Genomic DNA, 14,802 nt, shown 5'->3' with positions numbered 1-14,802 from the left:
TGGTGGTATTATACATGAAATGGAGCTCTCAGAAATGCATCCAAATTTATGAACTGCTCGTAGAATATGTCTTACTCATCCAGTGATGGTAGCTGAAGCACGGAGGAGCTTTTCAAAGCTGAAACCAATCAATAGGGAAGACGTTGGGTCATGGCATGGTTCACCCAGGGCGTCATTTAAGCTAGAACCACCAATGCTGGTTGGTGGTATCTACTTAGCACCAACATACAGTTCAGCATCAGTTTAACGGCAAGCAGAACATTCTAAGAGAAATAAATGATTGAAGAAACTCCTGAATTGAACTTGCTACAACACCTGTGTTTAAAATTGCCTACAGTCAAGCATGGTGGTGGTAGCATCATGATCTGGGGCTGCATGAGTGCTGCTGGTACTGGGAAGCTGTGGTTCATTGAGGGAAACATGGATTCCAACATGAACTGTGACATTTTGAAGCAAAACATGATGCCCTCCCCTTCAGAAACTGGGCCAAACAGCAGATTTCCAACATGATAATCACCTTAAACACACCATCAAGATGACGACTGACCTCCTGAGGAAGCTGAAGGTGATGAAGTGGAGAAGTATGTCTTTGAATCTGAACCCTATTGAGCACTTGTGGGGCATCCTAAAGCGGAAGGTGTAGAAGCACCATGTGTCTAACATCCAGCAGCTCCATGATGTCATTATGGAGGAGTGGAAGAGGATCCCAGCAACAACCTGTGCAGCACTGGTGAATTCCATGCCCAGGAGGATTAAGGCAGTGCTACATAACAGTGGTGCTCACACAGAATATTGACACTTTGGACACAGTTTTGACATGTTCAATTGGGTGTACTTACTTTTGTTGCCAGCTATTTAGACAATAATGGATGAATGTTAAGTTATTTTCAGAGGACAGTAAATCTGTACTGTCATACAAGCTGCACACTGACTACACTAAAATATATCCAAATTTGTTCCTTCAGAAGAAATACTTAAAAATTGTGAACTTACTTTAGAGAATATATATATATATATATATATATATATATATATATATATATATATATATATATATATATATATATATATATATATATATATATATATCCACACCCACACACACATTAATATGTTTGAATAAAGACTACACTTCTCTCCCCATCCGTTTATCCCATTGATTCTTTTTGAGCTCCTCTTAAGCCCATTTTACACCAGACCACAGCAATGTCATGTCCAGCATTTAAGCTGTTAATGTCAATCAAAGTAGTTTTACACCAGACCCCATCAGTGCACAGAGCAGTTAGATTATTAAATAAATAAATAAATAAATAAATTATTTATACGTGTATGGATGTATATATATATATATATATATTTCTAAATGACAGTCAATTTGAATAATTTTTATTTGTATAGGGCTTTTAACAAAGGACATTGTCTAAAAGCAGCTTTACAGAGATAAATGGTTATGAAGTTAAAATAGTATAAAATAGTCACAGTCATATTTTGCAGTACCTGTGATATAAACAGGACACACAGACTCTATAGCAACATGAAGCCCTTCTGCAGCAGCTCATGCCAAACTTTGTAAACTGCCACAAAGCATTGATGAGAAAATCTCACTGGGTTAACAGAATTCATATAACTGGTGGTCATGTACATGTATATAATATTGACAAATATATGCATGTTATATTTATTAAAACAAAATAAATGTAGTAGAATTTTGAAAACTTGAAAATAAAGTCACTATGAAAATAGGTTGAGAAACTCTGTAATGCACCTTCAGGTTCAGTCATCTAAATCTAAATGCAGATTTTGTACAGCTTATTACTTTGTGCTATACAAAACACAAAGTGATGAAATTCATCATACATGCGCAATGACAAGCACCTGAGATGAAGAAAGAGGACGACTGCAAAGTAGTGGTGGAAAATGAGCCGTCCTGCATGGACTTTCCCACAGTGCATTAATAAGGACAGGTATTTGAAAGATTTCTCTAAGGGCACTAGCGAGCAGCAGCTTTCAGCACTTCCTTATTAACTGGCCACTCTACCTGCGACACTCGCCAACAATACGCTAACTGTAGTGGATTTCCGGGAAGGACAAACACAACGATGTACAAAAAAACTGGCACATACAAGGTCAGGCCAAGGGCATGGCTATACTGCACGACGAGTCATTCGTGGAGATCTGATGTGATAAATGTCCCCCCCCTAGCTTTGTGAACTGTGAGGTAAGGAATGTTGTGACACGCAGAAACAATTGCATAATAAATGACTGATTTGACCCACGTCGTCATTAACAGAGTGCTCACTTCACATTTCTTTTCATCTTTCAAGTGGGTGAAACCGGACCTGACGGGACTCGGGGGGGTTTTTGTCGGTACTTCATCCACACTTCAGAGTTTAGTTAGCACTTTCAAATGGACAGACATAAACTGATCAGTCAGTGCGCTCGTGTGTTAAAAGGCCTGGACGTAGACTTTGTGCCACAGGGGCAGAAATCACTCAATTCAACTCAATGCCTGGTACCAGATGCTTTCTAAAGCAGATGATCAGATCATATCTTAAAAAAAATAATAATGCATTACATCTCAAACCATCCCACTTAAGCCACTGCAAATCTAATGACATTTTACTTATCTTCTGATGAGGTGCTGGCAGTGATACGTTTAGCCTATTTTTTTCTCTCCCAAATTTGCCCATATGCACATAAACACTTCAGGATCAAACGTAAATGCTGAACGGTTAACGTAATAGATGCCCATTTTACTAGACTCTAACAGACTCAGCTTTGTTGAGGTTCAGTAAAGGCCTGTAAATGTGTACACTTACCACTCGGGTTGAATGCCATACAGGATATTGGTTTATCATGAGCTGGAAAATGAGCGACCACTCCTTCTCCATCAGAGTCTTCACTCACAAGTACCTACAGATACACACAAAAGCATCACAATATTGAAGATGTCAAATAAAAAACATTAATGCCTCCGTTTGCCTGGAAGATTACTGGCACAACAGTCAGTGATGTGCTGTAATCTGTTTAGTTGGATATGATACGGAAGTACGGAAGAGAAATAGGGAAAGTTATGCTCTTAGACAGACTACGTTCAGCTGAGCGAAAATAAACAAACAGAATTTGACTGCTTTCACTCTAATGCAAAAGAAGAACATGGTGCACTTCCGTAATGTCTGAATATAACAATGCAGCCTTACTAAAACAAGAAAACAATCAATGACAGGGTGGGGTGATGAAGCAGAGATTACTATACCAAAGCTGATACCCTCACTAACAGTACATCCTGCAGCATTTTATTCCTCTTGTACAGTACCAACACTAATTAGGCGATTAATCATACACTGGCACCAGATTCATTTCACATTATCTTTAGATTTATGGAGGGTCCATGAGGCAAGTTATCACTTGCATTATAGCCACTTTAAACAGTTGACACGTACATTATAAGCTACAGAAACATTTCACAAACGCTTTCCTGTATCACTAAATAATTGCTATTATCTCACTCATATCGAGTGTTTGCCATACAGGTTTCCAAGATGCTACTATAAAACTGATATCGCAATAAAATGAACACATTCATATAAACATCTGACCGTGAAGTTTATATGAATTACGTGTCTAATCGGCACGTTCTTCCGATCAGAATTGAGCAATAAGAAATAACAAAATGCAATGCATCTGTACATGCAGTCAAACACAAATACAAACGATAGCTAGGGGCCAAATTCTGAAAAAATCTAAGAATAAATGAAGTGTTGAAAGAGTTAAAACACACACACGCACAGCAGGAGGAAACTCTAGCCTGTCTCTCTGCTAATAGATATCCAAAAGAGATTGATAGCTCTCAGTTAAAAGAGCAGCACTATGGATCTGTAACTCATCCTTTATGAGAAAGAAAAAAAAATAGCGACCTCTGAGATTGAGAAAGAGAAGGAGGAGTAATGAAAGTGAAAGCAGACAGACAAAAAAGGGGCAAGATAAAAAAAACAAGTAGGAGAGAGAGAGAGAGAGAGAGAGAGAGAGAGAGAGAGAGAGAGAGAGAGAGAGAAAAAGGATGAGAGAGAGGTGGTGCTCCACAAGAGGCCATTCTCTAGTCAGTGGACTTCTGTGAAAGTCGACTCATGAAAGAGATTATAACTAAGGCCAGACATGAGGAGGCCAAAGAGAAGAGTGATAAATCTAGCGGGGTGTTGCATTAAGGAGCATGCCGCTCATTTTAATAGAACCCAGTCCAAACACAAAACAGCCTTGCTCTCAAACCAAGACGTTTTAGTTCAGACTCACAAAAAAATGCCCCAGTGACAAAAAACAGGTCTCATACCAGAAACAAGATAATGTTTTACAGGGATTCAGGTACGACTGAACATTTATGTTTAAAAAAAAAAAAAAAAAAAAAAAAGCACATTGTAGAGAATGAAATGAAAGACAGCAGAAAGAGAAAACGCTGGAGGATGGGAGACACTTAGTAAGTAAGAAGGAAATGATCACAGTTATACCACAGAGCTGCTAAATTCTTCAGTGGACTGGTGAGAAGGTGTGGATTCATGTTCTACAACAGCAGATCTGAAGTTATTCCTTATAGTCATATCACAGGTTTATATTTTTATGCTGCGTCTAAGTTATAATCATTTCATTATTTCAATAGTACAGTGACTTGGCATACTTATGGCAGATGCGCTAAAGATTCTGAAAAAAATACCATTAAATAAAATAATAATAAAAAGCTTTCTTTAAGGTTTCAGTTTCTTCAACATTCCCAGGAGGAATTGCCGGTGTCAGACGCTTATAACGCTTTTCCAACAAAAAAGAGAGAGAAAAGATCATGAGATGAGGAACACTGCATAGAATAAAGTTTGTACGATTTTTAAGTGCTTTCTAAACATCTTATACCTCATGTAGTATGATTTGCATATTCTCCGACCTTCTGGGATGATGTTTCACTAAATTTTGGAGTGTGCTTGTGGAGATTTGTGTTCATTCAGCCACAAGGGCATTAATAAAGTCAGATACCGATGTAGGGTGAGGAAGCCGACGGTACAGTCAGGGTTTAAACTAATCCCAAAGGTTTTCAGTAGTGTTGAGGTCAGAGCTCTATAGTTCAACATCTTCTACTGCAACCCAAGTAAACCATATCTTTATGTAGCTGGATTTTGTGCACAGGGGCAGTGTCATGCTGGGACAGGTTTGGGTCTTCTAGTTGATGTGAAGGGAAAATGTAATGCTACACATCATTAGTCTACATAATTTTGCTTTTATAACTTGTAACAGTTCGGGGAAGAAACACATATGGCTGAAAACATCCAGTGTGCCAATACTTTTGACCGTATAGTGTATGACGTACAATAAGTCTTATCGGTAATTTCATTCCACAACATTAAAGATGATTGTAATCGCTGACAAATGATCTAATATAAGACAACTGGGGGCCTGCTGCTATTGGAAATAAATCAAGTTTCAGGTGGTAATGGTATCGCATCACATGACTGGTGAATACTTTCCTAGAACAGCACAAGCCATTTGGTCCTAGTCCTTACATGTCACATCGGTGGATAGGAGGAACGTGACTCGTTATGTGTAGTTACATGTGTTCCAGCCACGGAAATAAAGACAGAAGAAGACTTTATTATGGAAACAAGTGGCCTACTTCTTGTGAGGTTATTTCTCTTCTACATCTTCTTGTCAGGGCAACTATTTATGGCTTCGGTTTTTCCACCGCGTTCGGGTGAAGAGGTAAAAGTGTTGACTCCTGTGAAACGACAGGCGTGCGTAAGCAGAATAAATCACACCTCTGAATGGGTGTAGCGTGTGAGGTCGAGCCTTTGTGGACACTCTGGTTTAACCTTCAGATTTTTAACAGCCCAGGAAACCAGATGAGCTGTTTACACGGGTCAAAATCAACACGAGGAGAGAGGGAGGGGGAGGGGCATGAGAGAAATCTGTTCCAACTTAACCTCTGTCTGAGTAAAAATCCTGGAACGAAAGAACTGCAAACATTTAAACTGCCCTGTTAAGCTGACACTCCATTAAAAAGATCCTGTTTGATAGACGAACACCTGGGAGCAGTCTCTGCTTGTCCACAACCGAGAGTGGAAAAAAAGAAATGATGTTCTTCTCAGGTGGAACGATGTTCATCCTCAAACACACTCAGGTTTCAGAAAAAGAGGAGACAGAGTGTGGCCATTCTTCCCTTCACCCCTGCTCACCTGGATCTCATCTCTCACTAAAGCAGCTCTTATGCCAGGACAGCAGAGGTACAGGAAGTGGTAGTGTGTCACATGTCTGGCATCCGTCATCCTGCCATGAATTCTGAACTTACAGTGTCTGTTTCCTTATAACATGGTGATGACAAATCAGTGCAAGGCAAAATGCTCCTTGAAGGAGAACGCTGAATGGGATTAATAAACGATGAAGCATGATTCAGGATGTTTTTACATCAAGGTCAGACAAGTGTAACAAACTTAAAAAAAAAATTTTTTTTATACCTATTGCCCATTATTTTTGCCTGTGTTAAGGAACAGTAAAAACAATAAAAGCTCATCAAAGAAAATTTCCTCATGATAAACACTGATCTGATCTGTCCATGTTGAAGAACTTGCCATGTGTTCACCAAATAACGAGAGGGACAAAGGTTTCAGTAAGTAAGTAATGGAGGTGTAAATTTGTAATACAATCTCATTTAATAGGGACATAAACCTGAGGAAAGTATTGCATTTGCATGTTAGAAACTAAAAGAATGAATTTGTTTATAGAAGGGGTTTTCATAAAAGCTTTTTGAAGATGATACCTCATATGAAACCTGTATGGTACACTGTATAGAGTGTGTATGGAGTGTATGTACCTGTCCCTCTCCCACAGTGTGTGTGTCTATGACAGTAACCACGCCGGGTTGGTGAGGGCTACGGCGAATGCTGCTGTGGGCTGCGCCCTCTTCATCAGGTGCTCCAGAGGGAAGTGTGCCTGTAAGCTGGGTGACTACTTTCCCCACCATAGTCAGCCCTGTCTTTAGTGTCTGAGAAAAGAAAAGGAAGAAGGCATAACACTTGGTTAACCTTTATTTTTTCACACTGAAGATTCCCAACAAATACAGATGAACTATAATTCATATCCTGCAACAGATTAATGCTTCTCATCTTCAGCTTCTCATGGTGTTAACACATTTTACCAGTACCAGAACAAAGAAACTGTTAAAAGGTGGTAGTGGGAGATGTGGTTAAGTCATTGGACTCCAAAGGTCGTGAGTGGGAATAACCCCATAGCTGCTCAGTAGTATGAATGAGATAAACGTAAGTCACGCTGGATAAGGGTATCTGCCAAATGCCATGTAAATCCACATAATGCATGTTCTTTAAGACTGAATGAATTAATAAATAATGTGCATCATATACATATTTATAGATAATTTCCTTTACACTTGTAATCTATTGCAAATCTAATCAAATATTAACAATTATGAAGCATCACTGGAGGAATGCTTTTTTGCAACCATAAAAAAAAAATCCTAGTAAAACATTTCTATACAAACCGGTGTAATTTACAGTGTGTTTGTTCAGTGGTCTGGTGTAAAATTGTGGTTTAATTTATATTACAAACTTTTTCAGCTTCTCCCGTTATGAGTCGCCACAGCGGATCATCCGTATTCATGATCCGCATGTTTGATTTGGCACGTTTATACGCTGGATGTCCTTCCCAACACAACCCTCCCCATTTATCCGGGCTTGGGACCGGCACTAAGAGTGGCTGGGGTCGGTTCCCTGACCGGGGATCAAACCCGGGCCGCAGCGGTGAGAGCGGCGCATCCTAACCACTAGACCACCAGGGAAACGGTTTAATTTATTTTACAAATGAATGTAAATACTAAATATTGAAGTAATTCGATTTTGTGATTCAAACATACACATTTTCTCTTGGACCTCAAGACATTTTGGATCAACATATTTCTTTCGTTTTCGCAGTTTATGTCTAATAAGAAGCATCAAGGAAACTATGCTGTACTAATTGTGCATAGATCATTCAATTAAAAAATTTAATTTGGTTCACGTTCCAATGCAGTATGCTGAATCCATTTATAAATTTAAGATTAAGAATAATCACATCTTATTAAGAATAAGAATTTAATGTCACTTGAGCTACTAATCACAGATGATCTCTATCTCTACCTCTATTGAGTCATAATATTTCCAGGTATTTCTGGTTGTGCAAATTCCAGTAAAATAAACATGTTATTCGTTTGGCATCATCCAGACACATTGCGTGCGAATGCACTGTTTCTGGTGTGTTAGCTTAGCGAGCTGAGCAACAGACAGATAAGAAATTGCTGGGCTAGCAGGAGTCAGGAATAGGATCTGCCACCACCTACCCCCGCTGACCCGTGCCTTGATCAATGCTGACTGTTTGGATTAGCACTAAAAACTCCAACTGCAGTGATTAGAAAACACATTAGCGTTGATCAATTAGGCGGCAAACGTTTCTCTTAATAATTGATGGGCCAAGGCAATTTACACACAGTCTGTTAGTGGGCTTGTCAGAGCACTATCCAGAGGGCCCAACAAACACAGGCGCCACAAGGTATTGACGTTGTTGCTCGGCCTGAATGCTTGATTAAGCTCTTCAGGGGCCGAGGCGGCACACAAATACACACACACAGCACTACATCAAGTGAGAAACTAGCAAGAGACTCCACTTAAGCCGTGCTGTCCATTTACCACAAGTACACGACTGCTCAGCTTTACACAGACACCAAACATTGGAGCCACTGCCGGAGTCACCTCAAACACTATCCTGTGGCTGGCGCGACAGCATTGCTCTCAGAGTCCCATCCCGCTCATTTGCACAGTCTGCGCTCTGTCAGAATTAAATTTTCCTCAACGACCCCACTGCCCCCCTTCCCTCTGTCCAAAGAGTGGCACACACCCCCCTCCTGGCATTGTGATTGAGTTACAGGACTGATGGGAGATAGCCCCCTGGCCCCTCGACAGCCGCACTCAAAGCCACTCAGCACAGGGACGGCGTGTCAGAGCGGAGAAGACGGTTATAAATCAGAGCTCCATCTGCAGACGGCCCCGTCTACGCATCAGGCCTTTTTTAACCGTGTTTTCCTCCCTGTTAACCTTTAGGGCGCTCCTTTTGATGTATGCCACCATTAGGGCTAATGGTGCTTCTCTCACGTAAGCCGTTTGAGCTCGTTAGGGAGGGGAGCAGGCCGGCCTGGGAGTACAGATGTGGGCTTAATAAATCAATTAACGTGCTGGGGAGAGAAGCCTAAAACCAGATGCACTGGGGAGTGTGTCAGAGGAGGATTATATCGGAATTAGCATAAGGCCTGCAGTAAACTAACTGTACTATCTTCTAACAGACAAATATTATTGCAAAAATACGTTACGAGATGAGGTTGTTGGTTTTTTTTTTTTTTTAGATACTCTCAAAAATAGTATCCATGTAATAGTGAACCCAGATCCCAGATTAAATCCCAGAATATTCTACACTGGCAAATGTCTTCAAAAACAAAAAAACATATCACTTGACTCTCATATCTTTTTTTTTTTTTTTAAAGGGGCTTTAAAAAGAAAATAATAAAATTAAAAATAGTCACTAAGAATAATTACTCACTTCACAAACAAAAGACAAAATGTCACTATAAGTAGAAAACAAAATCTTTGTAACATTTCAGCACTAAACCAAATTCAGCCTCCACATAAAATAATGAGCACATTCATTCACAATAGAGGTCCAAATAGTCATACTGTAATAACTCAAAGCAAAAAAAAAAAAGAATGAACGGAAGTACTGGACATGCCAAGATGCTGAAAAGTAGATTGATCAGTTACTGGGACAAAAAGTGATATTTATAACGCAATGCTGACAGAATTTTAATGAAATATTACTAGTATTTTACTAGAAACTTTTTTAAATAGCTTTTATATCTAGAACCTAAACACTGACAAATTACAGTTAAAGTTTAGACAAGGCCCAGAGTTTTTCTATTATTATTATTACATGAATACACTGGATTATAGTTCAGTTTAAAGTTAGTCTTAAAGTCACAGTAGTTATAAAATTAGTTATAGATTTTTTTGTTTTCTGTCTGATGTTTTTAAACATGTTTCACGCACAGTGCATGTGTGCTGTATATACGTGTGTGTCTTGAAGAGTCTGGAACATCTACTCACTTTTGCAGCACTGATAACGGTGGCAGTGTACGACTGGGAGTTATCACCACATGCCCCGCCACGTGACTGATGACACCGGATCAGCTGCTCACACACACACACACACACACACACACACACACACACACACACACACACACACACACACACACACACAAAGTGTCATTTATCATTAGTCCACAGAGGGCTCCCTGGCGTCTTCATACAGAAAGGGTGGGGAGGGCCATTAGAAGATCTATGATCCGCTAACCCCTTCTACATCTTACCTCCTCCAGACTTTCTGTCCCATTCAACATTTAAGAATAGAAAACACACTCAGTGTTGGCCAAAAGTCATTACGCTACACAAGACGCATTGTTCATTACTGAAACAAAATGTTTGACCTGAACCATACGAGCAAACAACGAATGAACTTTAGAAAGGGTTAGGTTTAGAAAGTAAATAAAAAAATTAATAAATACTATGCAACAATAAAACTAGGTGTATATCAAGTTAAATGGTGTGCTTCGGCTTGATATGTACTGGTTTCTCTTATTCTCGCAACTATTTGAATGCACAGAAGAGGAAAAATTATAATAAAAAAAGATATAAAACATGTTATTGATTTCTACCTTGTTCTCCGCATAGGCCAACCACCGGCTTCCTAATGCTATGGGGTTGAGGTTGGGACCAGGACAAGGATAGCAGCCTGTAACACATTACATACACGTTACACAATTTAAGCGCTTATATACTATTTTCCTCAAATGAATTTAAGGAAGTCAATGTTGTATGCAGCTGCGGCTATGAAATAGGTGATAGACTGGAATGTATTAGTTTGCACAGTATTTATAAGGTATGATCCTCGCACTTGAGGATACTGGGAGCAATTTGTGTAAAATGGAGTTGAGGTCTATGGCATTAAGATGGCTCCCAAGCTTATTATCCACCAGACAGTTTGACCCTTGAGAGTCATATAGGAAACACTGGCACCATGCAGCCTGGCCAAAAATGTCTGCACGGTACAACGTGCAAATATACACACGCACCCTGTTTATATTATCCCGCCGAAAACAATACGTGACATAATATGACATGACGGTTTTGCTAATAAGTACTAAAATGCGTCGCAAACGTTCATGTGAACGTTTCCTTCCCTCTATAATGAGAAGTGTGCTGACACTAATTTAGTCTTCAAGATTTAAAAAGTGATAGAGACAATAATTTGGTGCATGGAGCCCAGATCTAAAGCTGCGATAAACAAGGCTTGAGGTAAGCCACAAGCAAAGAGTGATGCAAAGCTTTTTTTTTTTTTTTTGTGCTTCTTCAAGACAGAGGGAGCCAGTGTTACAAGATAGCATGTGTTTAACATACCCAGTGTGCAGGAACCATACTATTTCCATTATTGTTCTCAGACCTCACATCTATCGCCAGCAAAACACGGACGCGTGCTGAACTATGCGGTAGTGTGCTACGGAGCTGGGCTTCCGTTTCAAATAGAGAAAAGGGCTGACAGTGTGATTGAGAATTTCGTCCTGGTTTATGACTTCTCATAATCGCTTGCAAAAACAAACATGTCTAGTCTTGATTTTTTTTATTTTTATGATGAAGAAGCTTTAGAAGAGAGATTAACGATGTAAGGGGTTATTGACCGCGGTCATTTCCTGTGGCACAGACGTGGACTGGGAAAGCAGACAGACAATGAGAGCCATTAAAACTACGCTAATGGCAATTTACAACAGACGATTGCTTAAGTGGGGATAGAAGGCCTGGTTTCGGATTGTGATATGGACTTCAGAGGACACAATGGTCCTTACTGTAGAAGCCAAAGAGTGTTAGGTGCTGGGAAAGGACAGACTTAAGAGGGTATGCAAGTGTTTTCGTGTAACGGCCAGGGAGAATGATTATCGCCCTGTCGAGTACAGAACCTGGGACCACTTTTTTATATTGTATAGCTGTGCTGAGTGACAAGGTAAAACGTCTCCAGTGCTCCGACTGCACGCATGGAGATGAGACTGTGCAGGTTCGCACAACAAAAGACAAACGAGTGCTTTTTAATGATGTCATTATGTGCGAGGGATTCATCAAAACTGGAGTTCCTTCACTGGAGATTAAGGTGGAGAAAGAGTCGGATTAAAAGTGAAACTGTTGCATTCAAAACAATGCTTACTTACTTGTGACAAAGAATTTTTTTGTAAAAGTGCAGCTGTCAAAGGCAGCTATCTTTTCTTGAAGACTGATGACAAGAATCCTGCAATAACACATAACAGACTACATTCATTAACAATACAGAGATAACTAATACAGATCCTGAGTTGTACATTGCAAACTATTCTTGAAGGAACACAGACGCAATGGGGGGAAAAAAAAAAAAAAAAAAAATTCAGTCATTAATTGTACTACAGGATACCTTTTGTTGCAGTGTAGATCATAAATGGGCGTTTTAAACTGAATCGACTTGACCATCTCTCCTGTCCTTAGAGAATACAGATCCACACAGCAGTATGGTGGGCTGGTCCTGTAGGAAACATACACACATGGCAGTAATTATAAGCAAAGCACAAATCACAAATACATCAGTCTTCATTGGAATGCATCTGAAAAGCATTGAAAGCGTTTTTTCCACTTAATTGCATCACCATTCTTCCCAAAAGTGTTGCAGCCATTTCCTTCCCAAAATCTGACATTAAATGCTTTGTCAAGAAACACATCAGCACAAGTCTTGGGGAAGGAAAAGTGGCTGCTGGCAGAGACGACCTCCGACATTAATCCTCATTAAAAGTCCACAAACTTCGCTGGCACTGCGTAGTCTGCTGTATCAAGCAGTCAGCTCGGTGGGATGTTTCTGATAAAGTGAAATGTACTCTTTGTCACGATAATTCTGCTCTGCAAAAATCGTCTTAGCCTTACAACGCGACAGCGTCGGAGTGCACGAATCTAGTCGAGCGAGAAAAGGTCACGATGGAATGTAGAGCGGAGAACTGAGGATGCTGCTTGACTGATCTGATTGTCTCTGTAAATAAAGAAAATCAATAACCAGTGATTCACAGGCAAAATAATAGGCCCCGAAATGCAACCGCTAATGATTTTGATATGTCTGTCACTTAATTGAACCGCATGTCTGCCTGCTTGCTAATGAGTGATTTGATTATGAATCATAGATAAGATTCAACACAGACATGCGATTCGGCGATTACATGTCAAATCCATGGGTGGAGTCTCATCATAGCCCAGGTCCCTAAAGAAGACCAACAATGCTATTAGGACGGCAGTCTGCAAGGTTGGAATAGAATGAAAATGGCCCAGGTCTAGATCGTGGGTCTGATCCAGCAAAGCAAAAATCTAGTTCTAAAGCAAGTACTTAAAAAAAATAAAAATACAGCAGCAGAGATAAAAAAAAATTTAAAAAATGGCCATCATTCCATGACTTTTGTTTGCAAAACATGACCCACTGTGGTTTCTGTAGCTGATGCTCTGTTGTGGCTTTTCGCAGCCAATCACAAGTTACAGTATTCAGCTGAAGGCATCTCGTCTGACCAGAGGGATTAGTTTTCACAGACTTTCATGAATTGTACATTTCTTCTTTGGTTTGACATAGCTTGTTTTGACATAAAATAAAAATTTAAATGGTAGATGTGTTTAAATTTCCCATGAACAGAATAAAGGCAATGTCTCAGCCCTTTAGAGTTCATGGTAAATGAAACGCCAGGACAAGGCAAAGCATAACTCGCCTTATTTATAGCCATCGTTAACGGTAAGGCATTAAAAGGAATTTTTAAACTATGCAGTGATGTTTGTTGCTTATCTTGAACTTTGTAAACAACCCGGTTGGGTATGTATCTGTTGAATGATATGGGAGAGCATGGTGAACCGTGGAAACTGGCTGAAGACCAAGCTGGAAACAAATCTCCCCCAAAAGACCGTCTCAGCATAAAGATGTGACGAGTAGATGACACGGTGCGGCTGCAACATCGGCGTGCTTCAAAATCTGCACATAGTGGTGTCTCAAAGAGCAGCCACAAAACTGTGAAATATGAAAGCAGAATAGACTAAATGAAGAACGATGAGGCTATTGAGCATACTGAACTTCATCGCTCTGTGAAGGAAAAGCTACAATTCCTTAAATCTGCCAACCAACAGAAAAGTTATGAATGAAGCTGTGATGAGACACAAACAGCACAATTTTCTGTCTGCTCAAAATAGACGTGTTTGAGCCACTGGTCCGCATCATTGTGAGACTGCGGGTGAATAATGTTCCGGTTTGCAATGTGTGTTGGCCGTCACACAATGACACAGTGAATGGCAGACCTTGGGTCACCCTACAGCCTGAGACACTGAAGGTACCTCTTAGACTTTTGTTGTATTTCTTGAACAGTCTGCTGTGGTTTGGCACTGCATCCAGGGCTTTTTAAGGAAAAAATGGCAAGGCTACAGCAGCCCTGATTTCATGCTGAACTCAATATATGCTGCTTTCTACACTTGCACTACAAGCTCGGCCAGGAGCGGATTATAGCATGCGTGTAAACGCCACAATTCGGAGAGATGTGGCAGCAACCACAGACACGAACGAGGCCGACACTGCCATGCCCGGCAGCCAGCTCCAGCACAGATGGATTCACAGGCCACAGCCGGAACAATCTGCTAAAGCCCT

The 14,802-nt window shown here is 40.1% G+C and overlaps 1 protein-coding gene across 4 annotated transcripts in view; it reads right to left on the bottom strand.

Annotated features, from left to right (window-relative positions):
* bcas3 (BCAS3 microtubule associated cell migration factor) overlaps positions 1-14,802 on the bottom strand; it is a 214,935-nt gene that overhangs the window by 174,792 nt on the left and 25,341 nt on the right. For all 4 annotated transcript variants that reach the window (XM_083548588.1, XM_083548590.1, XM_083548589.1 and 1 more), the window contains exons 8-13: positions 12,562-12,669; positions 12,326-12,402; positions 10,784-10,860; positions 10,173-10,256; positions 6,845-7,015; positions 2,820-2,913 (exon numbers count right to left, since the gene is read on the bottom strand). In XM_083548588.1, coding sequence (XP_083404714.1) covers positions 2,820-2,913; positions 6,845-7,015; positions 10,173-10,256; positions 10,784-10,860; positions 12,326-12,402; positions 12,562-12,669 — 611 coding nt within the window. The remainder of the gene's footprint in view (positions 1-2,819; positions 2,914-6,844; positions 7,016-10,172; positions 10,257-10,783; positions 10,861-12,325; positions 12,403-12,561; positions 12,670-14,802) is intronic.

The sequence above is a fragment of the Silurus aristotelis genome (assembly GCF_946808225.1).
Source record: "Silurus aristotelis genome assembly, chromosome: 8".
NCBI lineage: Eukaryota > Metazoa > Chordata > Actinopteri > Siluriformes > Siluridae > Silurus > Silurus aristotelis.
The sequence above is the reverse complement of the archived record's forward strand: the minus strand, read 5'-3'. Positions and strand labels throughout refer to the sequence as shown.